Source organism: Ambystoma mexicanum, chromosome 1q (assembly GCF_040938575.1).
Source record: "Ambystoma mexicanum isolate Mex_15411 chromosome 1q, UKY_AmexF1_1, whole genome shotgun sequence".
Classification (NCBI taxonomy): domain Eukaryota; kingdom Metazoa; phylum Chordata; class Amphibia; order Caudata; family Ambystomatidae; genus Ambystoma; species Ambystoma mexicanum.
This window is the reverse complement of record NC_090922.1, coordinates 1,041,626,013-1,041,652,162: the sequence shown is the minus strand read 5'-3', so window position 1 is coordinate 1,041,652,162 and position 26,150 is coordinate 1,041,626,013. Positions and strand designations below refer to the sequence as shown.

General features: G+C 45.6%; 1 protein-coding gene across 1 annotated transcript in view; it reads right to left on the bottom strand.

Annotated features, from left to right (window-relative positions):
* LOC138541074 (calcium-activated chloride channel regulator 1-like) overlaps positions 1–26,150 on the bottom strand; it is a 275,621-nt gene that overhangs the window by 82,884 nt on the left and 166,587 nt on the right. The window contains exons 9-11 of the mRNA XM_069641727.1: positions 21,016–21,122; positions 6,821–7,042; positions 874–1,144 (exon numbers count right to left, since the gene is read on the bottom strand). Coding sequence (XP_069497828.1) covers positions 874–1,144; positions 6,821–7,042; positions 21,016–21,122 — 600 coding nt within the window. The remainder of the gene's footprint in view (positions 1–873; positions 1,145–6,820; positions 7,043–21,015; positions 21,123–26,150) is intronic.

The window sequence follows — 26,150 nt, the reverse complement described above, 5'->3', positions numbered from 1 at the left end:
CTCTATGCTGGACTCTATGCTTCTCGCCATGACGTTGCTGTGCCCTGTTCTGCCCCTTAATTCTCCTACTCCCTTTAAGCTTGGGTGTTGGATGCAAATCCTGGGGCAGTGGGTCTCCTGTATCTCTCTCTCATACTGGTAATTCAGATATCATCTTTTACCAATCTACTACAAATGAAAGGTTCACAAGTACTGATGTGATGTATGTGTAGCTTTTTACTATTTTTCACAATCAACTCATTGTTATGAACTTTTCTAAAATGTTAAAATCACATATGTATAAAAGTAACAGTGGTCTAAATATGGGCAAGTACCTAGAGTGATTTTATGTCAGATGCCATCAGTTAAATCATTGTAGTCATATGTTATTAGTGATGGCGCCAATGATATAATCAGTGATGTCATCAGGGAAGTCATACAGGATGTTATTAGTGATGTAACCACAATATGACCACAATGATGACATCACAGTTGACATTCCTGATGATATCACTGATGACATCATCGGTAATGTCACTAATTACAGCATCTATGACATCACTGATGACATCACTGATTTCATTAAAACACTAACCAGCCATTGGTAATGGTTATGACATTTGGCTGTGCCCAACTGTATATTGTAACACATTAAGGGTCCACTGTAAACTGTGATGTCATCATTGTGGTCATAGGCTGCGCAACATGGGGCGCAAAGTTAAGGTGGCGTTAGCTGAACTTCAGGGGTTTTGTTGCATTAAGTTCGCACCTTAGCGTCGCTGCAACAAATGTTTTTGTTCCTTGCATATTTATATATGTATATACATATATTGCACTTTCACCTATGCATATGCATGATAAAAGACATGCTACCTGCAAAACCTTCATAATTACCTGCTCCGCTGTCGTAAAGCTCCAGAATCTTTTCTGTGCCGCGTGGTGTCACAATAGTAGCTGTCACATTTGCCCCAAGAACAGGTAAGTAGCCTTGACTGACCTCTGCATACACAATCATAGGATTTGGAAATCTGTTTGTGTCTTTGTTCATGTGGGCCTTTAGATTCAAAGGGGGCACATTGTCATTGGATGCCCGTGAGGTCACCGTCAAACTCAGAACCTGAGCAGAAGAATGTGTATTGCACAGATGGTACGACCAATCCCCAGCCTGCAAAAAAGCACACTTTTTTTTAGTCATCCAGAACAAGCGATTTCTAGTGTAGACGTTGTTACTTGATAAAGGTCGAAACATGCAATAAAAATCACCCCTCAATTTCGATAGGCTACATGCAAACCATAAAAGACAACGTCCCTGTGCTAGAAATTTTATGGCATCTGTTTTTTTTGTTATTTATGAATTAAACAGGCTCGATAAAGGACAACCATGCTACAATTACGAGAAGAAAAAAAAAATTCCATTGATCTTCATTCATTATGTCCATTGCTATAAATAGCTTGTTAGGTCTAGCTACTGAGAGCTATAGTTCCCTGCCTAAGCTCTTGAAGATACATATCAGATGGGTCCGGTTGTCTTTCAGCTGCTCCATGAAGCTGGAGGAGAGCCTCATGGTGAATATTTTGTTATAGGTGCAACCATTTTGTAGAAACAGGTGGAAGAGTTTAAGCTGGAGAGATAGTTGTTGAATGTTGCTTTAAGAGCTTTTCATGTTTCGATGCTGCATGGTACATTGATATGTTTTACACTTTTGTGCTAAATTCCATTGTGTCTGTTATTTTTGTTGTGATCATTATTATTACTACTGTGCATTACTACTGTGCATGGCTGCCCGGTCTTTCTAAAGGGTCGTTCTGCCATCTCGGGGCATATCGCCTCATTCTACCCTGAGGTTCATGCCAGTAAAACAGAGATCCTTCTCATTGGGGCACCTGCTCCTCGTTTCCCTCCACTCTCTGGCCAGACTCCTTGCGTCCCCTCCCCTCACCCATTTGTTCATTTGTGAGGCAAGAAACATTGGGATCATCTTTGACTCCTCTCTCTCTCTTTCTCTCCACACATCACGGACCTTGCCAAGAAGTCACATTTTCAGCACCATCTTCTCAGGGGCATTCCACCTTTCCTCACCTTCCCCCAGAAGTTCAATGTCTCCAGAGCCCTGGTTCTCTCTATGGCTGACTACTGCAATAGCCTCTTCCTCAGACTGCCTCTTTCCTCGCTTTGCCCCCTCCAACTAATCCAGAATAGGACTGCAATACTTATCCTTGGCCTCAAGCCCAGGGACTGCATCTCTCCAGCCCTAAAATCTCTCCACTGGCTCCCGGTGACTGCAATGATCAGATTCAAGACCCTTTGCATCATCCCGAAGGCTGTCTGGGGTATGAGCCCGCTCTACATCCAGCTTTCTCTCCCGAAATACCTCCCTCATTTGGTCGCCTGGCTCTGACTTTTGGCAGGTCAAACATTTCTCCAAGCACAGTGTGGGAGGTAGATCCCATTCCTTGGCTGATGCCTCCCTCTGGAACTGCCCCCCTCCCCCTTAAACACTCTTGCGCTTGATCTTCTTAAGTTCTGAAAACTTCTCAAGACCCTCCTTTTCTCCTCTTCCATCTCCCCCTCCCGTGCTAAACTCTCCATTTGCCGCTGCTACTGGGGCCTGGTCCCTTCAGAGTCATACAGGGGCCAGACCACCTTCCACCAGCCCCCCCCCCCAGGCTTCCTTACCAGCACTTGCCCTTGGGCGCCCTTCCGGCCTATCCCAACTTAGTCCACCCTTTCCTCTGCACTCATCCCCCCTCACCCTTCTTTCCCCTGGTACTTGCTGACCTGGACCAACCAGCACTTGCCCACCACCACTTGTGGGGTTACCCCACTCCTGCACTTCTGCCTCTATCCCCCACCCCTTGCACTATCACCTTCTCATGCACTTGCACAGTAGGATTGTCACAAGGGCAATATAACCGTTCTTTGTTGTTGTATTTTTATGATTTGCCATGTAACCTCCCCCATCTTTTCTTGTGGCACCTGGAAACACCTGGGTATAGGTGCCATACCAATGCTCAATAAATACAAAATAAAAATAATCCTCAGACACGGCAGTGCCATAGTAACACACAGCATCTTAAATTGCGAAATAATAAGATGACAATTACATTTCAAATAATTGTGCACACCAGTAATTCATGTCCATCACTACGAAGAGGCCAAGAGAGAATGTCGCTGATCTGCTTGCGGAGCGAGAGCTTCCCAGCGGGATGACGGATCAAATGTCAGCGGAGTTGTCAGATCGATGGGTGAAGAAATATGTCTTGCCCTTAAGGGAAGGCAGAGCAAGGGAGGCAAACAACACTGCATGTGGAATCTGCCTCTCTCTGAGCAATGTCTTAACCCCCATAAAGAACTGATGGGCAGCCTCAATGGATGTGGAAAAATATGGCTATAGAAACACGCTACTTGAGTCAAAATGTAGCTCCCATTTCTCTCTTGCACACTTCAGAGTCACGTCTCTGCCTCTGTAGTTCAGCGCCTGTGCTATTATTGGGGTGAGGGTGGAGTCTCCTAGTTTAGGCTTCATTGACCGGCACTATATGGTCTTGCAATCATGAAGTCCGGTGGAAAAGAGAATGTATGCATGTATTCCGTTCTAATTGATTTGTAAGTCGATAGCTGTGATCACAGTCACTTCGCATCACCCCGAGTGGAAAGGATAGAGGGAGGTGAAGAGGGATTGATCTTAATAGCCTTGGAACCTCCACATCGGGTAAGTGCCAGCGAGGGGTAGAAAGTGCCAGGAGAGCGTAGCCAGGACTGTCCAACAAGTGGAGCCTGAAGCTAATGTAGTTGGGCCCACCGCAGTGATATTAACATCTGGAAATGCCCACACAGCAGCTGGACCTTTCCCGCTCTGGCCATAGAGGAAACATGGGAGATTGCAGTGTAAGGGCGCGGCAGATTAAGCTCAATTAAAAGGGAAGGGTGGAAGATAAAAGTCAGAGGCAGCAGCGTGACACAGGGGACTGGCTTTACAGAACTTGAAAGGCAGGAAGGTTGCGCCAGACTTATGAGATACACTGCTTTCATGAGAACCCCGCCCACTCTGACATGAAGGGGCGTGTCCACAGCTTGCAGGAAGGATTATCCGATGCAACATGATGCCATGTTTTGGGAAAATACCCCACCAAAGATTAATAATATATAAAAGAATTATGTAGGGAATATGTTCCATATCAAGGATAGAGACCTTTACGCAAGTATGGACTACTGTAGGTTTGGCTTTTTTTTAGTGTTTCAAAATTGGGAAACAGTGCATTGGTAAACTACATGAAAAACCTCTTCTATTTGGTTTCTTTACCAAAAACAATATTAACCCTCAAGATGCTTAAATGACCTCCATGGCCGGCATTGGCTCTTATGGAACTTGTATTTGCTTCCACATTGTTGTATATAAATTATTACCTGTGTTGAATGATTATTCAGGTATATACAATAATGGGTTATTGTGGAACCTCGATTTAGACAGGCAACATTGTGTTCTAATGTAGTTGAGATTAAGTATGATTTGAATCTCAGATTGGCACAACAAAGATTTTGATTTTGTTTAAAGTGGACACTAGTAAAAATGTTGAAATGCAAATTGGCATATGTCTTTTGGGGAGTACTCGTGTGATGGCTCGAGCCCAGATGCCCTCTGCAAGAGGTCTGCATTCTGTGGCTCTCCAGATGTTTTGGACTACTACTTATAATACTCCTTAGTACTCTATCTTCCTTTGGTTTGAAAGGCAGTGTCCTCTCCTGGCTCTCCTCTTACCTCTCCAACCGTTCCTATGCTGTCTCCTGGGGCGGCCGCACCTCCTCCAACATCCCCTTGGACTATGGTGTTCCCTGAGGCTCTGTACTTGGCCCTTTCCTTTTCTCCCTTTTATACCTCCCTTCTCGCCACTGTTATCTCCTCTTTCGGCTTTTCCCACCACTTCTACGCTGATGACACCCAACTCTTCCTCTCCTTCTCCTCTTTCACTCCTGATCTCCACCACTCCTTATCTTCCGGCCTTACGGCCATTAAAAACTGGATGTCATCTCACTTTCTCTCCCTTACAAGACGGAAGTCCTTTTCTTTCCTTCTAATGCACTTTCCCCTACTCCTCATTCAATCAACTTTCCCCCTTCTACTCTTCCCATCTCTACCCATGCTTGCAATCTCAGTCTCTACTTTGACTCCTCTCTTTCCTTCTCCCACTACATTTCTCTCACCTCTCGTGCCTGCCGTCACCACCTTTACAACATGCGTAAAATCTGATCCTCCCTCACATTCCACGCTTATAAACTCTTAATCTACGACCTCATCTTCTCCCGTCTCTTCTATTGCTCTTCTCTCCTCTTTGGTCTCCCTGTCTCTCATCTGACCCCCTCAAATCCATCTACCACTCCTCTATCCGTACTCTCTGTCTCCTCGGTCCTCGCGACTCTATTTCCTCCTCGCTCTCCCTCCTTGGCCTGCTTCCCTTCCTCGCCCAACTTAAGTTTCAATTCCTCTGTCTGGCTTTCAAATCTCTCCATGACCTTGCCCCCCACCTCTCCTCTCTCCTTTCATTCTACACTCCTTCCCGCTCTCTCCGCTCCACTTATCTCTTCCTACTCGCTGTACCCCCTTCACCATGTGCCTCTTCGCGCTTCCGTTCCTTTCAGCTCTTGGCCCCCCTACACTGGAACTACTTACCTCGCTCCATCCCCACCTACTCCTCCTTCTGCTCTGCCTTGAAAGCCCTCCTTCTCCACTCCCCCCTTGACTTCCTTCCTTCCTCTCTCCTCCCTTCTCCCCTGTCCCCCTATCCCCTTCATACCTCCCTTCCCCCCTTCTTTCTCACACTCGTGGGAATTTAAATCAGACAACTGAATTTGATCCCCCTCCCTGACTACCCCCACTCCCTCCCTCCTCGCCCTTCCCTTGCCTCCTCCAAGGAAACTGCTCTACGTATTGTTACACTGGTTTGTATCATGATTGTTTATATCCCTTTCCCTCTATTGTACCTGTTATATTGTAAAGCCCTTTGGGTTAAAGCGCTATATAAACCTAATAAACATAAACATAAACATAAACTTCCATGACCCATCACCGTTCACTATTCTGCCCAGGGCTGATGGGATTTCTATTTCAGAATATCTGGCGAGCTAAACGTTGCAGACCAATGCCATAAGCTGACCACCTCACAGCTAGTTGACTTGAGTTTTGATGAGCCATCCTCTTGATTGTGATAGCGCCCTGCCAGAATCTTATAAACATTGTGACATTATGGTGAGCTATATCAAAAACATTTAATTGACAATCAAGAATATAGATGATTAATATAATGAATAGACTTACATATTGTATCCCTCCACTGAGTGACATGATCCTCATTTAGAGAGGCAGGTGACATTTTGTACTAATAAAAGCAGTGTACTATGAGCACAGTTATAACACAAATAAGAACTATCAATTCACAAAGTGCTTGGAGGGGGAGGAGGGAGTAATCAGAGCAATATTTTGTCAAGTGCCCCAGCTGTGGTTCTTTTAGGGTTGTCCAACTCCAGGCCTAAAGGGTGAGAAACATGTCAGATTTTCAGGGTACCCCTCATTAATATTCATGGCATTAATTTGCATACAATGATTTTAAATGTAAGCACATCTTTTTTATGGATATTAATGAGGGGTATCCTGAATAGCTGTCAGGAATCCGGCCCTGGAGTCCGGGAGTTGGACAACGTTGCTCTCTACACTGCAGGTACTCCAGGTTGTAGCTAAAATGGAAACAGAGACTTAAGAAGCTCAGTCCATCAATGGCTTTTCTAGAACGATGGCAGTGAAACACGCATCGAGCACTTCACGAATAGGCTCCTGCTTTTACTCACGTGAGCTGTGCCTGGGATTTGAAGACGTGCAGTTTTAGTTTCTGTTTCCGATATGAAATCTCCATTGGAGTATGTACCTCCAAAAGGATCAACGACTTGGATGAACGGATGCTGGGTTTGCCACGTGACGACACAGAACGTTTCTTTTCCCACAGTGCTGTCAATGGCCACGGTTTTGTCCAGGCATTGGGTGGCTGGGGTTGCTAATGCAATGCTTTCCACCTGTTAGACAAGGAAATGAGAACACCTCTTAATTTCAAGGTAATCATAGTGACGCTCCACAATCTACCTGCAACTTTAAGCGATTTTGCCATGTTAAGCTTAATCGTTTTTTCTGGTCATGTTGTTCCCCATGAAAATAGCCATTTTATTGTGATCAAGTTGTGCTGCATTTTCGGGAGTAACACAGCAAATTGCCAGTTTAGCAGTGGGTCGAATCACTGAAGGCTTATCTTCATTCACACCCTATCACATGCCTGTTTGCACTTATTTTAGCGGCATCCCCCATCTTGTAATTAACGGGGCTGACTGTGTTTCCAAAGTCTGTGAGGGGCGGATCCCTTCCACCCTCCTGTGGTGCTGTACCTTGGTCTGCCTGTGGCTTGTGCGCTATAAAAATAAACTATCAGTAAATCCAGCACCTCTCCTGAGAAGGAATTCCCAAGATGTCTGCCTTATTACTTGGCACCCCTTCCTGTGTGTCCCGGGGTTCGCTCTGTGTCTTTCAGTCCCTTGTACTGTCCAAAACATTCCTCCTTTCAGTCTATCAGATTTGCCTGAAACAATTACGAAAATCTGAGTTCGATTCTACTCACCCCTACTATTAAACACAAGAAAACAACATCACCAACGTAGTGCACTGCTCCATCGCCGAATTTGCATAAAAAAGTGTACTCCATAAATCCACACAATTTTAGGAATATACCACTGATATATTACACTCATCTTTTCTATGGAGGCGTGAGGTATTGTTACGAATATGGCAGTATCAGGAAAAATATTCAGTATTTTTCTGCCCCTATATTTTTACAGATACTCATCAGTGCCCTTCACTACATGCTGGGTCTACATGCAGTATTTTTAACACAGCCTGGGAATGCAAAAGAAAACACTGCATGAGTTAATAACTGCATGGACAAAACACAGTAATTCTATATCATTTTAAATGCACCCAAAACGTACATTTTGTTTTGGCTGTAACCTGCAGCGCCCTTTTCCACAACATGTTCACCTGCAAGTGAAGCAACGTACTGCGTCTTGAGGGCTGGAATCCTGACAGGGTTTCAGTAAATCCCTCATTAATATTCATGAGGAAAAATGTGCATACATTTAGAATCAATATCATAACTGTATTTCGGCTGAACGCCATAAACGATTTCACAACAAAGCATACATCTCAAATAATACGTTGCCGACCCCTTACAGGCATGGGCACAGTAAGATGACATGGAGCAAGATGCTCGTAGACGTCGAATATCTTCTTTACGCAATGGGGTGAATTCTTGGACTCAATCAAGCCCTGTCCACCGCGATGGGACGTGGGTGGAAAAGGCCCAGCAGACCTTGATCCCAGTGGGGCTGCATTTGCTCCAGTCAATAAACTCCCAGGTGGCTTTGTACCCCAGGAGTATGGGCTCACTGGGATTGCACTGCTTATAAGGGGGTGAAGTGAATTAATAGTGTTCAAAATGCCCCCAGTCACATTAGTGTCATGAAGCCTTAGCTCAATAGAGTCGAATTTATCGTCTCCCAAGTTTGAAGTCCTGAAACAGTGTACAATCTACTCCGGTGTAAAAAATGACAGCCCCTCACTGAGCGGAGCCAATGAAAACATTTGTTCCGTATTGCTTCCCTTACTTCAAGCCGTTTTGTGATCAATTTGGGTACACCTTGCAGAAATACAGTCCTGGATGCAAAGGCCCTCGTGGGCCTGATTGATTCGCTAGCTAAATTTGACAGATTTTCATCCTTGGCATTGATTGGCTACACCAGAATCCTATTGGACCTGTCGAATTTTTGTATAGCACACGAGTATAGTGCTACGTGCCACTATTATCCTGCATGTAGTGCCATCCCTTTCACCACACGCCTTAATTTCATTTGACTGCATGGGCAATTATTTTACCAGCTAAGTCGCTGTATAATTATAATGGGTCCTGGGCCCAGGAAGGACCACAGGTGGTTTCAGAAGAACATGCATTACTTCAAACATAACGTTGTAAATCTGTTAAGAGCTACAGCTACAATAGAAAGCGCCCTATTATGAGGCCCCGGTTTAGGGATAGAAGTTACCCTTCCTGCATTGAGAAAGAAACTCTTCCTTTATCATTCTGAATGAAGAATGCAAGGGGGCTTTGGAGGCGCATAAAACTCATCCTTGAAAGTAAAGCATGTGGCTCTGAACAATAGCGACTCTTATGGCCCATAAGCTAGATGCAAAGGCTCGAGACCCAGACGCAGAGCTCTTAAATAGCAAACATGAAACACTAGCCTCCAAAACAAAAAAAACACATCAACACGGCTTCCAGAAAAAAGAAAATTCAACGCCCCTTTCACTCACACTTTTCTAAAAAAAAAAATAAACGGGGGAGGAGAGCCGCAAATGACTGAGGTGCCAGGATCCTGAAATGTAAAAGCAGGGCTCAAGTCGAGGATACACGCGGGTGGACGGAGTCCCCCAACTTCTTTCAGAGGGCTCCTTGATAAGATGGCGTCACATTCAATTGGTATGTTAATGAGTCCTCCTGCATTTTCTTCTCAGGACTTGACCCTTGTAAAGGCCGCTTCAGCAGAGAAGAAGCGTGTTATAATGGGCATCTGTGTGTGGGTGCAGAATGGTGTGATGTCATATGGAGCCTGGAGTGTTGTTGTGACTTGGTTCTATGGGTTCTTACAGTGACAGTTGGAGTTGCTGTGCTGTCTGGGGTAAATGTCCCAGTATTTCTGTCCATCTATCTTACCTGTGCTCACAGTCATGTAATACACTTATCCAACAACTTACCTCCTGGCCCCAGCGTTGTGTGTGAGCCTGAGAACCCCATAACTTCAATGGCAACAAGGATGTCTTGGCTGCAGGGAGGGATCAGCCGGGGATGCCATCCATCCAGGAAGGTGCCAGTTCCCTGTGGGCCAGAAGGAGTTGCTCCGGTGATCCTGCTGGCCAGGTGGTGCCGGAGCAGCAGCTGCTCGGGTTGAGGCCCAGGCAGGGCAGCCTTGAGGGACTTTCAGGGCTGGCAGTCTAGGCGAAGTGGTGCAGCACCAGCAGCAACGTGGGTCGAGGCCCAGGGAGGGCGACCTTTGTGGTTACTGTCCGGGGCAGGCAGTACAGGTGGAGGTGCTGCTGGTGTCCCGGGCCCTGGAAGGTGTTGCGTACCAGGAGGAGTGCGTCCAGGCTGGCTGACTGGTGTCAGCTGGCAGGCCACACAAAAAGGCACCAGGAGACGCAGAAACAGCTGGGAGCCAAAAAGGTGCACCAGACGGTTCAGGAGCCGGCTGTAGCAGAGGTACGGCACCGGGCGGCTCAGGAACAGCTGTTAATAGTCATTTTGGCCATCCATGGCTGGGTGGCGCCAGCTGTGGTTTGAGTCTCCACAACAGCGGTGCTCAGTGTTTTGGAGCACCTGCACCAGAGTAGTTGCGTTATTAGCAGAGCCTTTAGCTGTGGTAGCAGAGTGTCCGGGGGCCGCTGCAGTGTCTTTAAGTAAGTTGCCAGGCGTGGTCGTCTTTGTGCCGCTGCAGAACTGGGAGCGAGCGTGGAGGGCTTGCGGGACCCTGTAGATGTTGCTGGGTCCGCAAGTGGAGCCATACTGATGACTTTGGCTTCTGTGTTAACCGCCTCATGCAGCCAACATTCTAGTCAGGTGACCTGCTACAGTTGTCACGAGCTGGGCGCAGAATGTGGTGCAGCGTGCCAAGGGTTCCTGGAACATCCGAAATGGTGCTCCGCAGACACTATGGATGAGTCTTGGGTACATACAAAGGAGTCGCGGGTGTTCTGCTGATGAGGAGGAGGAGGGAGACCATTACAGACACAGAGGTTTGTCCTATGCCCCGGTTCTCTAAAGAAGGTATGTCGTCATTGGTGGTGAGGTGCAAGAGGCAATGTGCCGAGGTTGGCTGTCCGAGCACAGCAAAGACTTGCCGTGTATAGGCTAGGTAGATACATGTCAGGAGTGTGCTGTGTGTGCAGCAAAGGTACTGCACGGGGGGGGGGGGCATGTCTGTCCACCTTGTAAGAGTTTGGTGGGGAATCTTAAGGAATTCGACCCTGACTTGTGGAAATTTTACATGCAACTCAAAGATCTCAGGGTTAAGGATGAGGAATAGTTGTGCGGAATGAGACCAGTTTTCTTTTAAAATTGTTGTCTCTCAGTGTTGTGGCCTCAGGAATATTAGAGTCGGTTGGTTGGATTTTGGGCTATTGTTAGAATCTATGGCCTGTCATCTTAAAAATGTTGTTGTGTTTATGTTTGTACCCTTTTCTGTTTAGGATATATTTTTTGGTGTGGGGGAATACGCAGGAAACTGTATATGTTCACTCTAGATTTGTTGGTGCCGGGGTGCACAAAGACATTTTGGGGCATTTTCTCCTACGGGAATGATACTTTGGGCTATTTTTACTTTTGGTTTTCACCTTTGATTCTGGTATTGTGACTTGCTTTTCCTTTTTAGGGGGCTACGTGGACATGTGGCTGTGGTGATGCACAGGACTGTTTTTGGGACTACCACAAGGACATGTGGGTGCCGGGCTACATGGGTTCCGCAATGTTGGAACTCAAGCGCTGGGACACAAGTGCTGTAACTCATGCCCTTGAACTCGAGGTTTGAGTTTTGGTTTTGTGTTTTGGGCAAAGCATACTACGTGTAGTTGCATGTTTTTATGTTTTGTGTATTGTTCGTAGGGGACTTTCCTCTGGTGGATTTTGTGCATTTCTCAGAATGGCCCTGGGACGGGTTCTGAGAGTTTAATGTTTGCAGTGAGGTGCTGCTGGGTTCAGAATGGCCGGGTGTGTTCTGAGTGTTTTTGTGGTTTTGCAGTGAGGGGCTGCTGGGATTCAGGATGGCTGGGTCCTGAGTGTTTGTGCAGTGAGAGGCTGCTAGGGTTCAGGATGGCCAGGTGGGTCCTGAGTGTTTTTGCAGTGAGGTGCTGCTGGAGTTGGTAGTTTTGTGTTTTGTGTCAAGCAATTTCGCCCCTATCTTCTTTGCCATAGGCCAGGCTCAGGTCATGGATTTGTTTGGGTTGTGTTATACTTAGCAGAGAGTTTGCAACAATGTTTGCCTGCTTGCTGGGAGTCGCATTGTGTGGTTTGTTTGCTTTGTGTGCTGGATTTTTGTTGGATTTTGTGTGGGTGTGTGGATGGTGGAATGTTGAAGGAAGGAGGGAGTGGAGTTGGTGAGGTGTGGGTTGGTGAGTTGTGAGTTGGTGGTTCCGATTGGTGTTGGATTTCCTATAGGTTGGTGTGTTTGGGACTTGCTTCCAGTTGGTAATTGGACCTGGAGTTTGGGTTTCATTTTGCTTTTGTAATCTTTTGTTCGGTGTTGGTGTTTTCACATTTTGGCATACCGGTTCCAGTTTTTCCAGTTTTCTCTGGAGCTCGGGCGTGTTCAGGTTTGTTTCGCCATTCTAGTTAAAAGGTTTTGTTGTTGCCATCAAGGCATGTTACAGTCTTTCCTTGCTGGAACAGGTGCTTGCTAAGGCGGTCACAGCATGGAATAGTTTTCATGGGGTCATCAAGGTTGTGTGACCTTTACGGTGTGTTGGTATTGTGGTGGGGCATTCTGGTATATTTCCACTGTTTTTTCTGTTGCTTGGCATGCACGGGTCAGGAAGTTTTGTTGGTGGTCTTAATTGGTGTCTGTACTGGCCACACATGGATTGTGCGAGAATTGATAAGTAGTGTTGTGGATTTTCTCCTTTTGCTGATTATTAGGGAGAGAGAAGTGTTGTATTGGGCATCTGTGTGTGGGTGCAGAATGGTGAGATGTCATATGAAGCCTGGAGTGTTGGTGTGACTGGGTTCTGTGGGTTCTTACAGTGACAGTTAGAGTTGCAGTGCTGGCTGGGGTGGATGTCCCAGTATTTCTGTCCATCTATCTTACCTCCTTACTCCAGCATGGTGTGTGAGCCTGAGAACCCCATTACTTCAAAGCGCCATAGAGACAGAAACAGGCAGACCCATTAGTTCCTCATTGCAATATGTACAGTGGCTTTGCCCAGATATTCTATAAATTTGCACATTCTGGGAAGTTCCGTATCACCATGCACAGTGACTCAGCATATATGAGTCATGGGACGGTGGACTGATTGCCACAAAGAGCACAAATCAAGAAGGGATTCCAATGAACACTTTATTTGTGACCCTTTTCACAAAATGCTATATACTTGTGACTCAAGCCGTAGATGCGAATGGCAATCTTGTGGGGTAGGCAAAGTTCTCCGGTCAAAATTAAATGTCCCTCAAAAGTCCCTTGGGGTCTTTCCTCAGGCTCACTATGGGCCTCATTAGGAGCATGGCGGTAGCAGTTCCTGTATGGCAGGCACGGCTACCTCCATGCTCGCTAACGACACCGCCTCCCATGATTGGGCAATAACCGGCCCATTACGAGATGAATGACCCGGTAATTGCCCATTCGCGGGTGGCGGTATTGCCGGGCTTCCGATCCACATTCTGCCATATAGAGCAGAATGGGGGTGGGGAACATGGATGCGCCGGCACCGTTGATAACCATGCCGGCAGCATTACGAGTTAGCCGTAAAACCTGGCGGGCTGTCAGAAACCCATGAGCAGAACTCGTAATTCGGCGGGACGGTATGAACAGTGCCGGTACCTTACTGGCACCGTTCATACCGTCACCGCCACCCTTATAATAAGGCCCTATGTCTCTTGTGAAATCAAAGTCTTCTTTCCACTTGTCCGTTAGCTTACAGACCGCTTGTACTCCAGTTCTCTTCATGCAGCTCAGGCCCTTGAAGACTGCAGTTCCCAGTTCCCATTTCTGATGTACCAGGGACACAAAGGGGTCGATACTTTTTAGAGAAATTGATATATGTATATGTAGTCAGCAGCAATTGTAGCCTGTGGATCATTTATTGTGAGGTGGTATTGTATGTCTTGGTCTTGTTTTTATTGTGATAATGTTTTATGAGTTTGTACCTTCTTTCTCTTTTGTGTGAGAGTGTTTTGTATAAGGTTTTTATAAACCAATAAAATAAAAATAAAATAAAAGAATGGGTGTTCAATCTTCACGAAACGAGAAGCTTGATTGGATGGCTATAGCATGGGTTCTTTTAGGCTCCTAACCACTTCCCTGACCAGGGATCCTGGTTTTATAGATCACCAGCTCAGACTCACTTACCTCCTTGATCCCCGAAAGAGGCTTGTTTCTACTGGACCCTTCTTTGGTCTGTTCTGTTCCTCCTTTAACTGCTAACTCCTGCTGTGGATGCTCCTTAACACTGCTGCATGCTTCTTTCTCCTCCCACCTCTCTCAAATACCCCTTAGGCATGGGTTGCATGTTCCCTTCTCTATTCCTGTACTGCCTCTTGTTGTCTTTCACAGACTTCTCCTTGTCCTCAGCCCCTTCTTCCACCACCTCCTCTGGTGGTCTGGGTATCTTGGTAGCTACACCTCCTCCTCTTTTACTCGCTTTATCTGCTCCTCTAGTCACCACCTCCTCCTCTGCTCTTCACTTCACCACTATCTCCTATATTCCTCCTGACATCAATGTCCCCTCAGCTTCGTTCTTCCGCCACCGACTTTTATCCTCCTGACACCACCTCCTTCCTACCTTGTACACCTTCCACCACCATTTGTATGCCTCCTGTCACCTTCAAACTCTTTGCTTTTCCTCCTCTATCAAGATTCTCGAACCATCACCAAACTCACAATGCCTCCTTCTGCATATGTGCACACTACCCTCTCCCCTGTGCCAGGCTTTATAGGTGGATGATCTTTCCCTCTGGGTTAGGCCTGGTACACGAGGCTGCAGCTGTGATCTATCATCAATGTGGTAGCATGATACGTCACTCTATAATTGGGTAAGGATTTTAGATCTTACACTTCTTTTAGTAAGTGAGCTCCACATGCCAGAGACAGAGACTATAAAAGGGTGGTCCGCCATCTTTGTTTCTGTTCTGCTTTCTCTCATGCACATCAGAAGAGCTCAGTGAAGCAACGAGAGTTGGTCAATGATGGCAGCTCAACCTTGGCAAATAGGACGCACAGCACAGAGGCTCCATGACATTTGGACATTACTCTTCTCAACGAGATAAGCCTCTACTTAAAGAGACAATGCGTTTTGATCTGTGCTAGTTCAACTTTCTCATTCTGATAAGCACTATGCCGGCACTATAGCCTAACGAAAACTGGAATGATTCTATGCACATGTGGCAAGCCCTTGCATAATGACCCAGTTGTTGGGATGTAACCAGACTCACACCACTTCCAGACTGTGCATCAGGGAGCAGATGGTGGGACCTTGCCCGAGAGTCCCGGCCCGCACACGCCAATGTCCAGCATGGCACAATGTACCAGCTGACAGTGCATTTTGTGAAGAGGGGCAAGGCTCCAATGAAAGTTTGGAACCAAAGGTCAGGAAATACTGTAGCAAAGAGGAATTCAGTGCTATGAAATGAAAGCTGTGAACTGTTAACACCAACTTATTTGCTTCAGTGAATTGACTCCTCCAAGCTAACGAATTGGCATCTCATTTAAAAAAAAAAAACAAAGAACTACCGCTTGGGGGAAGTTTCAGGAGCACATTGGTCTTGACTTTGAATATGTAAATGCTTTTTGCTTCACTTTAGGACCTCTGCCCACCAGTCACTGCTTACCTATTAATGCCCTCACTATGGCTCAATGTTCGTGGGCAGTTCTGTAAGCTTTGACTAGATGTTTGTTTGATAGTGTCCGCCAAAATTGTAATGCTAAACTGCATGTGATATTTTTAATTAAAAGGAATGCTGTCCGTCTTTTTTGCTTTGGACTGCTTTTATGACAATATGTCAATGGCCCCTTGTTATATTCATACATATATTTGCTTAACACTACATTATGTGGGCATGTGTCTAAAACGTTGGCCAAAGCAAAGTTCAAGCTACAATGACAAAAATACTCTAAGATTTTGTCATTAGTTCTAACCTTGCTTCCTTTACAGGTGTTTCTATTATGTACTTCACAAGCCGGTATTGTATCTGTGTACATTGTTCCCATCTCATGGTCTTACGGAAATGTATTACGACTGTGGGTACAGGTGGAAAATGCATCACAGCTCTTCTGTTCTGCTGGCTTGCTCTTTACTTTGATGACGGCCGCCAGACATCATGACACTTTGACCCTCATTAGGAGTGAACCAGTCTGGAAACAGCGTTACTGGCACCTGTTCCGGAACGGCTCACTCCGAGTCTGCCACTACGGGCTGTAAACTACTGGCAAGCCTGATCCTGCCCCTGCCGGCGGATATTTCACTGAAGCATCCGCCCCGTTACCAATGGTGCTGGTGCTTCAGTGTTCCCATTCCTGTGGAGTCCACTGCAATAGGAACTTACTGTTCTGCCGCTGCCCGTAATATCACAGTATTACTGGGATATCGGGCAGCGGAAAAGGTAAGCTGAGGTTGCGGCCTACCGGCAACCTCATAATGAGGGCCTTTTGTCTCCAAAATATGATTCTGAAGCTGGATACCAGCTGGGGATTTGGTTGGCCCGGAGTTTTTGTCCACTATAAGTGGGCATTATCCCTCGTTTGCTCTATATTCCTCTGGGTTAAATGCCATAGCCGTGCAATGGAGAGGGGAAAGGGTGGCCCATATGCTGATTCCCCAAAAAACAAGGGTTTCAGAATGACCCTGAAATGATCCTCCACACTGGTAAGGATTGGAAACATCTTTATTTGTATAGCTGGAGATCATATGTACACCCCACCGGTCCTATCAAAGGCTCCTTCCAACTGGCCTGGAGCTCTGGAGCTAACAAGAATGCCCACATTTTCATTTTATGTTCTACGAGTACATTCCACACATGAAGGATGCTACACACCCACACCTGATAGGTTCAGACATACAGATTGTTTATTACTTCTTTTCAGAGGTAAAAACCTTTAAAAGAAAAGAAAACCTAGGGGCTTCATTGGCCATTCTGCCATTCATGCTCTATGTGGCCACTGGAATGCATCCTGCTAGTTCTAAATTTAGCAGGGAACCCTGCAAGATGTAGACGTTCTTTGGTGGTTTTACAGTGAAATTTACGTCCAAGCTTCAACTGTCTGGCTCTGAGTGCTTGTGATTACTCACTGAGATATTTCACCGAGTTAAGCACCACATAGATCTGTGTTCGTCCTGCAGCGGCAGATTCTAACTTCAACAGGTCTGAAGTCAAACGGTGAGCTGGAGAGTTAAAGCCCCTCTTATTGAAGCAGGCAGACATGGGAGGGCTCCAGAATGAAGCTGTGTACACCTCATAAATACTGATGATGACGATGCTGCCACTACTACCAACAATATTAGTAATAACCACCTCTCCGCCTCTTTGCGTGATTGTTGATGCACTTTATCATGCTTCCAAATGGAAGCATATTTCCTAAGAGATTTAGGGCCTGATTAAGGTTTTATAATGGCACAGTCTCACTGGAAAAAGGCTCTGTGAATCAGATGATTAGTCCCGAGAAAGGAGACATTTTGCTTCGTTCTGAAGATGCGTCAAGGAGAGCATTGAAGATGAGATGGCCAGAGCAGCCCTCTCTCTTCCCTTTAGGGAATGATTGGCCTAGATATCGACGCCATCTGAGTCCATCCCAAGCATCCACTCCACGAATGATTAGATGTACCTGTCACTAACACCTCATAGGCTATGCCTTTTGGAGGCCATTGCTTTATCTTTGTGTGTCACTCTTACAGCCCTTAGAGGGAGAACATGTGTAGTATCGACCCATATAGGCTTTTCCCTATTAAATGATGCAAAGGTACTTCCAAGGGGACATTCACAATTCGTGAGAAGCAAAGCCACAGCACTGACTGGTCCTCTGAAGAGGTTTTGATAGATGTTGACTGCTGCAGAGGAAAACAATTCACTCAGACTTGGCTATCGTTCCCATATGTGTCGTACGGTATCCTCTCATATTATCAGTGTATAAAGAACAGGAATTGAAAAGCAGAGAACAAATTATATTGATTTTATTGATTTTCGTTTGGTAAAAAATGTGTGGAAGGCTGATCAGGGAAATGTCTTTATTATTAAGGCCAGTGGTTGATTGACGGAGGGATGGAGGCAGTCGGGTGATTTTAGAGTGTGGCCGCCGTAAATATGTATTTGTAATAATATGTAGGAATAGCATATTGCGTGGTAAAGGATTGATTTGGAAAACATAACATTCACCATTTTCTCTGTCTTGTGACATTCTAAAAATCCACTAGATGGCAGGAAATGACCGATGAGAACCAATAGGTTCAGTGAAAATAGCTTTAAAAAGAATTCTTTTTTTAGGAGTGCCATTTTTTCAGAGTTGTTTAAGTGAAAAGGTATCTTTATGTTGCTGTGAAGACATAGAACTGTGTTTTATCAGCTAATAAGGGCAATTGCTGTTTTCGTAAAATATTCAGCCTTTGTACCTGCAGGAGCACAGCTATGAGTATCGACTAAAGTGCCTATTCAACGTCACGCCCTACTACTCAAACAATAGGGATCCCAGTCATAAAGGTCAAACTGACAGAACCGGAATGGGTGCTTTTTAATGTAGCGTGGGCAAAGGCAGGCTGTACTCTCCAGACAGGTTGGGAGGTATCACAAAAGCACCCAGGACAGCAACCGCACTATGGCACCAAAAATACAAAACAACCGAAATGCACCATCAAGGTGCTATACCAATACAAAGCTTTAATGAAACTCACAATCCATGCAACCAGTAAAAAATACTAATAATCCGCCCCTGTGAACTAAAACAGAGAATGCAGGCCTTACTATAAAGGGCACTCTGGGTTTGAAGATAGGGCAATTATCTTTGTTAAAGTAATCCGTGTGGTCTTAAGGCACAGCAGGTGGATTGGGCCACTTCAAATACCTTTCAGTCTTGTTCTTTAGGAGCTTGGCTGGATCAATCGAGTATTCTGGGAGGTTTCCGAGGCACTGATTTGGCACTGGGTTTAATGTGTGGTTACATTTGGTCCAACACACAGTACAGTTCAAAGCAGCAAAGGCACCGGCACGAAGACGCTTGGGACAGACAGATGATGCCTGGGTCTCCATAACCTATAAGAGGTTTGAGGTGGGAAACACTGCCCTGACCTGTTCCTTCCAAATCCTGAGTTTCTGTGAGCCCCAGACCAGGGACCCACAAGATAGGGTGAGTCCTTATTCTGCCATTTTCCTCCAGGAAGGTTGCGAGAGAGCCCTTGCTGGGCCGCCTCTTCCAGCAGGCAGAAAGGCAGGTCTTGGTTCAAACAGCAGTCACCCCAGATGTGCCTCGTCAATGGTTGAGGGAAGAAGCTTCTTTCTTCGACGTCTCCATCTCACTTCTATGGAAGAGGACTTTGGAGAAAACTGTATCACGAATAGACTTCCTGGCGCGGTGAATACTTCTTCCTCAGCAGTGCAAAGACTAATCAATTATGGGAATGCCCTTATACAGGCAAATATGCAGGCAAAATGCTAAAGGGGATTGGTGCACTTGACCTGCAATTCCATACCCAGAGTGCCTTGTCTGGAAGGAAGTCAGGACTGGAGCAGGACGTTTGGGAGTACTAGCAAGATGGCAAGACCCCTCTCTGGACTAGAACTCACTACTCTGACCCTTGCACTATCTGCCTACTTCAAAAGAACTCCAGTAATCAGCACTCTGATGGCAGGTGGCTGTGGAAGTTTCAGTGATGTCTCTGAAGTGTGTATCTGTTCCCTGGAGAAGGTAAAACATAGCTTCCTTGGCTGGTCCCACCATGGTTGTTGTGAATACGCCCAGCCCAGACAGATCAATAGACACCAGTCCCTGATTTGAATGAGACACTGTTGACAAAGCTAACAATAATATGGCATTAATTGATTATGGCTTTATAATTGTGTAATCCCAAGAGTTACGATGTCAAAACCAGGCATGGCCTATATTTGGATATTAATCTGCCACTAGACTTCTGGGCTTACACAATTATATGCATTTAAAAGTGCTTGTTCCCTTTCACAGGTATTCACATTTTTTTTGTAAAAAAAACAATGTGAAAATGAGGCTGAATTGGGTTCTGTTCATGCCAGCTAGAAAGCCTTTGGACAGCATCTTAATGAGGTAAGCATAAATGGTTCATTCAAATTGTAGACTTATCCCGCATTCATAGCTGATTTGACAACCACACATTTATTTACAGATTTTAGTTATCAAACTGGCTTGGCACTTTTTGAAAGTGAAGCCCCATTGCAGCAGGTATATAGGGGGATACTTGTATATGTATGTTAATAAGTTCAATAATGCACACAATGCTCGACAAGCCCCTCAGGGTAGAAACCCTTCAACACCATTTTGGCAAACACAGAGTGCTGTCTGAAAGTGAGATTGCTTAGCAGTTCTGACTTTCATGGCAGCAGCCATCACTAGAGCTCCTACAATTTGGAATAATCTGGAAGATTCTCCCATGTAGATGGTCATCCATCACAGCCTTCAGCATTGTATGGCTCACAAGCTGCATCCAACGAGCAGAGGTAGGCATACAATTATTCACTGAAAAGACCCAGTTAGACTCATGGCAGTAGGCTCTTGCCCCCACGTGTCAACCAAAAAACCTACACCCTGTCCCAGGGTAATGGATTATTGCAGTCTGTGGGCTACATATGCGTTGAGATCAGCAAACAGGCCCCCATTAATGTCAATAGGGATGATGTACTATTTTTACAATAAGGAGGGGTGATACTAAAACTACATAATAATGTCAAATGCAGAAGACCATCACACACCATAGTCATAAACCAGAGGTAAAATGTTAGTAAACCATTGATGCATATATACATCCTATAACATTGTTTAGTTTTGCTGTCATTCCTATGCATGTATAAATGGTTCATATTACAACACATACTTCCTTATAAAACACTTCCTATCAAAAATGATACTGTTGCCTTTCCTGGTTGGGCAGTTATGTTTGTTTGTTGTCCTGGCAGCCTATCGGACACCATATCTAACTTCTGCCATACAGAGAAGAATAATGTATTTGGAGTACAGACCTGGACAGAATGTTGAGAAAGGTTTCCACTTCCAGATGAAATTCCAGTGAAGGCATCAATTAAGTCATTGGAGTCCAGGTTATCTGAGGCAGAAAACCTCATGCCTCCTGCAATACAGGAAGTTATATTATTAGGACAATACATTTGAACCCTGCGACATGAGCAGCCTTTGCCAAAGGCTTTTCCCTAGCTGTAGACGATTGAGAAGATGTGCTTGATTTCCAAACCCACATTTAAATGTAGAAATACCCAGAATAATGGGACAACACATTAACTTGCCCTGGCTGAGATGATAAAAGCAAATAAAAGCAAATCCATTTTAAAGACACAATAATGACTATTAGTAGGCAAAAAAGATTCCAGACTTTTGTTAAAATAAAAAAAAAAAACAACCCCACCCAAGTGTGACACATATTTTGGAAAATATAATGTGAGTATATTTCAAGCCTTCAGACTTTTTCTTTGCTATATAGGTCAATGAAGTTGGAGAATTGAAAATGTTGACCACTATTGAACCTTAGTGGACTGGTGAAACCCCCCACGGGGCTACTTGGATGAAGTTGAATCTGATTATCCTATTTAGCACATGATTACAGCCAGGTGTACTTTTCTGTGACCCAGAGAAACTCTGGAAGGCCTACACAGAACCATTTCAAGAGATGCAGAGACCCCGCTAAGACGTTTGTAGTCATAGTTAGGGCTGTCATATACAGTGAGAGAAATTCCCTCCCACTCCACTCACTTGGAGGTGTAGTCTGTGAGGATCAGTGTCATGATGCCTACCCCCGGGCATCCGGATCGAGTCCATCAGCCCCGGGAGCAGGCATCCACATACTCATTAAAACCCCAACAGCCCCGGCTGGGGGCTGTTTGGATTCAGTCCTGGCCTTAAGCGCCAGGCTCATCATAGAAATCAGTCCTGGCGCCATAGGCGCCAGGCTCATAGACTTTACTTACCTTATGCAGTCCATGCTGCAAATGAGTCCAAGCCTACATGAGGCCTGGGTGGGACTATTTTATTACAGGGACTATTTTTTACTCGGGTGTGGTTCTGGGGAACTTCTTACCTGGGACTACTTTGCAGGCTATTTAAACCACGCCCGAACAGCAACTCATGCTTCGTGTTATTCTGCATCCAGCAGCGTAACGCTCACCGTGTCTGCAAGTCAGCATCCAGTCTTCTGCCACGCTCGCCTCGAATCCGGAGCTCCTAGACAAAAGGAAAAGAAAGGAGAAGAGGTTAGATCACAGACATTATTTGATTCCTTACCTGATTCCGGACCCAGCACATCTCCGAGCCTGGAAAGGACATTATTTCAGCACGCGTCGCTTCACCAGCAGCAGCGCCGCGTTATACTCACCAGTCCACCGCATCTTTCAACTCGGCGCTGCCTCCATCATTTTCTTCGTCGAAACCCAGCACCTGGGGGGAAAACAAAAGGAATAACAAGTTGAGCCGAGAAAACCGACAAAGACAATCTCTTTGCCACCATAGGCTTACCTGCTTTACCACCGGAGGTATTATCCTTTAATTCGCTGCATCTTTCTATGCCGCACCTATAAAGGGAGAGAAAACAGCAAGTTAAACTCATGCAACTTTTAACGGACAGTGTTTGGTAATACAGACTCTTACCTGAAGGCCATCAGCTGCCTCCAGGCAATATTCTTTTGGACCCAGCTGCAACCTAACGAGGGAATGGAACAAGAGTGAACATCGGACATATTGAACTCTTTGAACTTTATAGACACTGGAGTCAATATTCCTCCGGAACTCCTCCAGTACCTTCAAACCAGTGAAGTAACTGGTATCTACGCACCCCTGCATGCCATGCAGGATGGAGAGCTCATCATTTAAAAACATAAGGTGAGGTTACCAGGAGGGGATATCGGAGGTGATTAGTGGGGAGAACGAGAACAGTTGGGGGGGGCCATCACTAAAGTCCACGGGTGGCTAAATCCCTTTCTCCACTTGCAAGAGAATACTTCTACGAGTCCAGCAGACAAGATTAGGCGGGCCAGTCCAGACTGTCATCTCTTCACTACGCATCACGTTGGTGGAGACCGCAGCAGTCCGGGCCCCTGTGGGAACCAGGTGAGCGTAACAATCAGCACCAGTGGACCTGTAATGTCCATTAACACTGCACACACTTTTGTGGGCAGTGCCATGTCGTGTAGCGGCCGGTGTCTAATTTGTTTGGTCTTGTCATTCAGTTCATAGGCTATACAACCCTGACCACTTCCTCGCTATTTGCATAAATGCCAGGCCTCCAGTTCTTTTCTCTTTTGGGCCTCTTCATTTAGTCTCCCCCCAACTATCCTTCGTGGGCAACACTCATGACCCTTTCTCTCAGTGCCACGATGGCATCTGGTTTTTTCCGTCTCATTATTCTCCATGGTCCATCTGTCACTGCTTGCCTGCATCCGGCAACTCAGCTTTAACCACCCTCCAACCCTTCCCCATTCCTTTGCACATGAGAGTGGCGTCCTCATCCCCTTGACTCTCCCGGTCCCACTCTTCCCGTGGAATGGGTGGCTTTATGAAAGCTATCATATACTCTTGCCTTTTCGCCATGTGTCCATGTTTTGCAGCCTTGTACAAACAACTATAATATTGAAGTTAAGGACCTCCACAACCCAATTTCAGATGTAGGGAGAGTCTATGGACACGCCTTTCATGTTGAACATGTGGACCAGGGTTTATTATTGGTCTGTATTTTTGCTGGCAAGCCTCCGAGAAGTGTTTTGAAACGCTGCAGTAAAACCCCTGTGCTTTAAGGTCAACTGTTGCGCTGTTCCGTTCCACTCCCTTAAGTGCAATGGTCGCAAAGTGAATGGTTATTTCCTTCCCACATTGCACCTCTGTGTGAACACCTCTCAGCCCTCTGTCATTGGCACCACATGTTACATATGTACCCGCCGCGTGTCTAGCATGCCCAATGTGGATGCGCTGGCAATGTCACTTTTGAGCATATCCTTTGAGCATTACCCCAACCAAGAAACCTCTGCGTATTAAGCGCGTTATAAATAATCTATCATATCATATCATCAAGTGTCCTTGATGTTTTTTAAAAGTTCTCTGCGACTGGTGTTCCCTGCAAAGTTCTATAAAAATTTGGAATGATATTCCACCAACTCAAAGAACTATTTAAGCTGGTGCTTGTTTCCTGGTGGGGTAACTCCTAACATTGGGCCTGATTCACATAGCATTTTCCAATAGGGTTTTGCCATTATAAAACACTTCCATGAATTAGCCCCATTATATCTACCAAGACTTTCTTTGGTTTGATAGTTGGTGTGCCCCAGATAGGATGCCTCCTCTACCCCCAATCCAATGCTTCTGAAATTTCATGGTGAGCCCTTTCACCTTGATGACACTTAGCACCCAGACCAGCCCCACGTCATGTTCACTTTTATTGGTGCCAGTGACTAATATGTTGTTCTGGAAGAAATCAATTCCTTTCATTCCACCAAATATTATCAATATTTCAATATGATGTCCCGCCTGACCATTTTCCTATATTATGGCCTTCCATCCTCTATCATTCTTCTGTATGTGACTTTCCCGTAACCGGCACCTAGATGCCTTTGGGTTTTGTGCACCTCTATACAAGTGTAAAAACAAATAAATAAATAATTCTATTATGAGTCGCTGAAATACAGCAGCAGCTAAACTGAGTTCGAATGGCATGCAGCGGTAGAAGCACACCCCCAAGGGGTGCCGCGAAAAAGGTGAGTGGTCTGCATTTCCTATACAATTTTGTAATGTGCCGATTACAAATCAATTCTGGAAAACACTGTTTCTGGCTCCAGGATGGCAAGCATCTCTCCCGATGTTAGGTAAAGAGTGATAGTCCATTCATATGCTGTAAGGTTGCCACATAGCCAGATCATATTTTTGTGTTTCCTGAAAACAACCGTAGGGGAAAGCTACTCCGATGGCTCAAAGGGCTCTATAATATCCAGAACAATGACAGAGGTTAGGATTAATTCCAAACCTTCCAGCCATCACCTGTTTTGTTTTTCTTAAGTCACCCCAAGTGGGACAGGTATGCCCAGACGTGGGTCCCGTGCCTGCTGGGCCCAGACAGCCAAGGTACTCTTCACTATTGAAGCAAGACAAGGCCGTAACATGTCTGGGGATGGTTGTGGTCTCGTGCAGAAGGGATCTGATGGAGCAGTTTGCTCTGGACTACCCCTTTTGGTGCAGGACCAAGCCTGAGTTGCATATGGCCTTTCCCCTTTTGAAGTGGCTTGGCAGGCAAATAATTATGGTCTGGAGGGTTTCCCAGAGCAATGCCAGAGGTTAGTATTCATTCTAAACCTTCCAACCATCACCTCTTTTGTTTTGCTGTAATATCCAACCATGTAACTGTTGCAGTTCATTTCACATTTTACATCTTAGCCTGACTGCTACCATTCTGGCTTAGTGGAGCTTCGGCCAAGCTCCTCTTTGGAGCTCTAATGAGTGTTTGAACTATCCCAATAAACCTATTTCATTGTAGACTATCTCTGGGAATTCATCCTGGCCGTTACCTATGCCCATACCGCCTCCATCGCAGATGGTCAGGCTGAGGCATTTTTCAGCACGATGGAGTTATGACTTTTAGTGCCACCTACTCAGCCCATGAAAGTAGATTCTTTCTGTGTGATGTATAACTTACACGCAGTGGTGCGGTCTTTGAACCCGATGTTGAGCCATTTGAAACCAATAACCGAGATGGGGGATCACCCCATCCCCCGTTGGATAGATTGAGGCTTTCCTTAAATCCGACATCTTCTTTCCCCTGGCATCAGTGTAGGTCTCTATGTCCACCATGGGGGAAATGGGGATCCCGTGTGCAGGAGCACCTTGGCAGGTGTTTTGTCCAGTGTCAAGCAGTCCCACGGTAACCTCCTTTTAGGACCCGCGACCATCGATAGGGAATCAGAATCTTATGAACGTTCCTGAATTGCTCCGAATCTGTCACAGTCCCCCTTTGGCACATCCTTGTGTGGTGATCATTGAGTGCACACTTAAGGCTCTCTGTTTTGGATGCAGGACATTCCTTCGTACCATGATTCTGTCATCCACACCTGCCATACTTTGGTTTTTTTTAGTGCATTCTTTCCATGCCTAGCTCTTGCTCTTGGTTGGG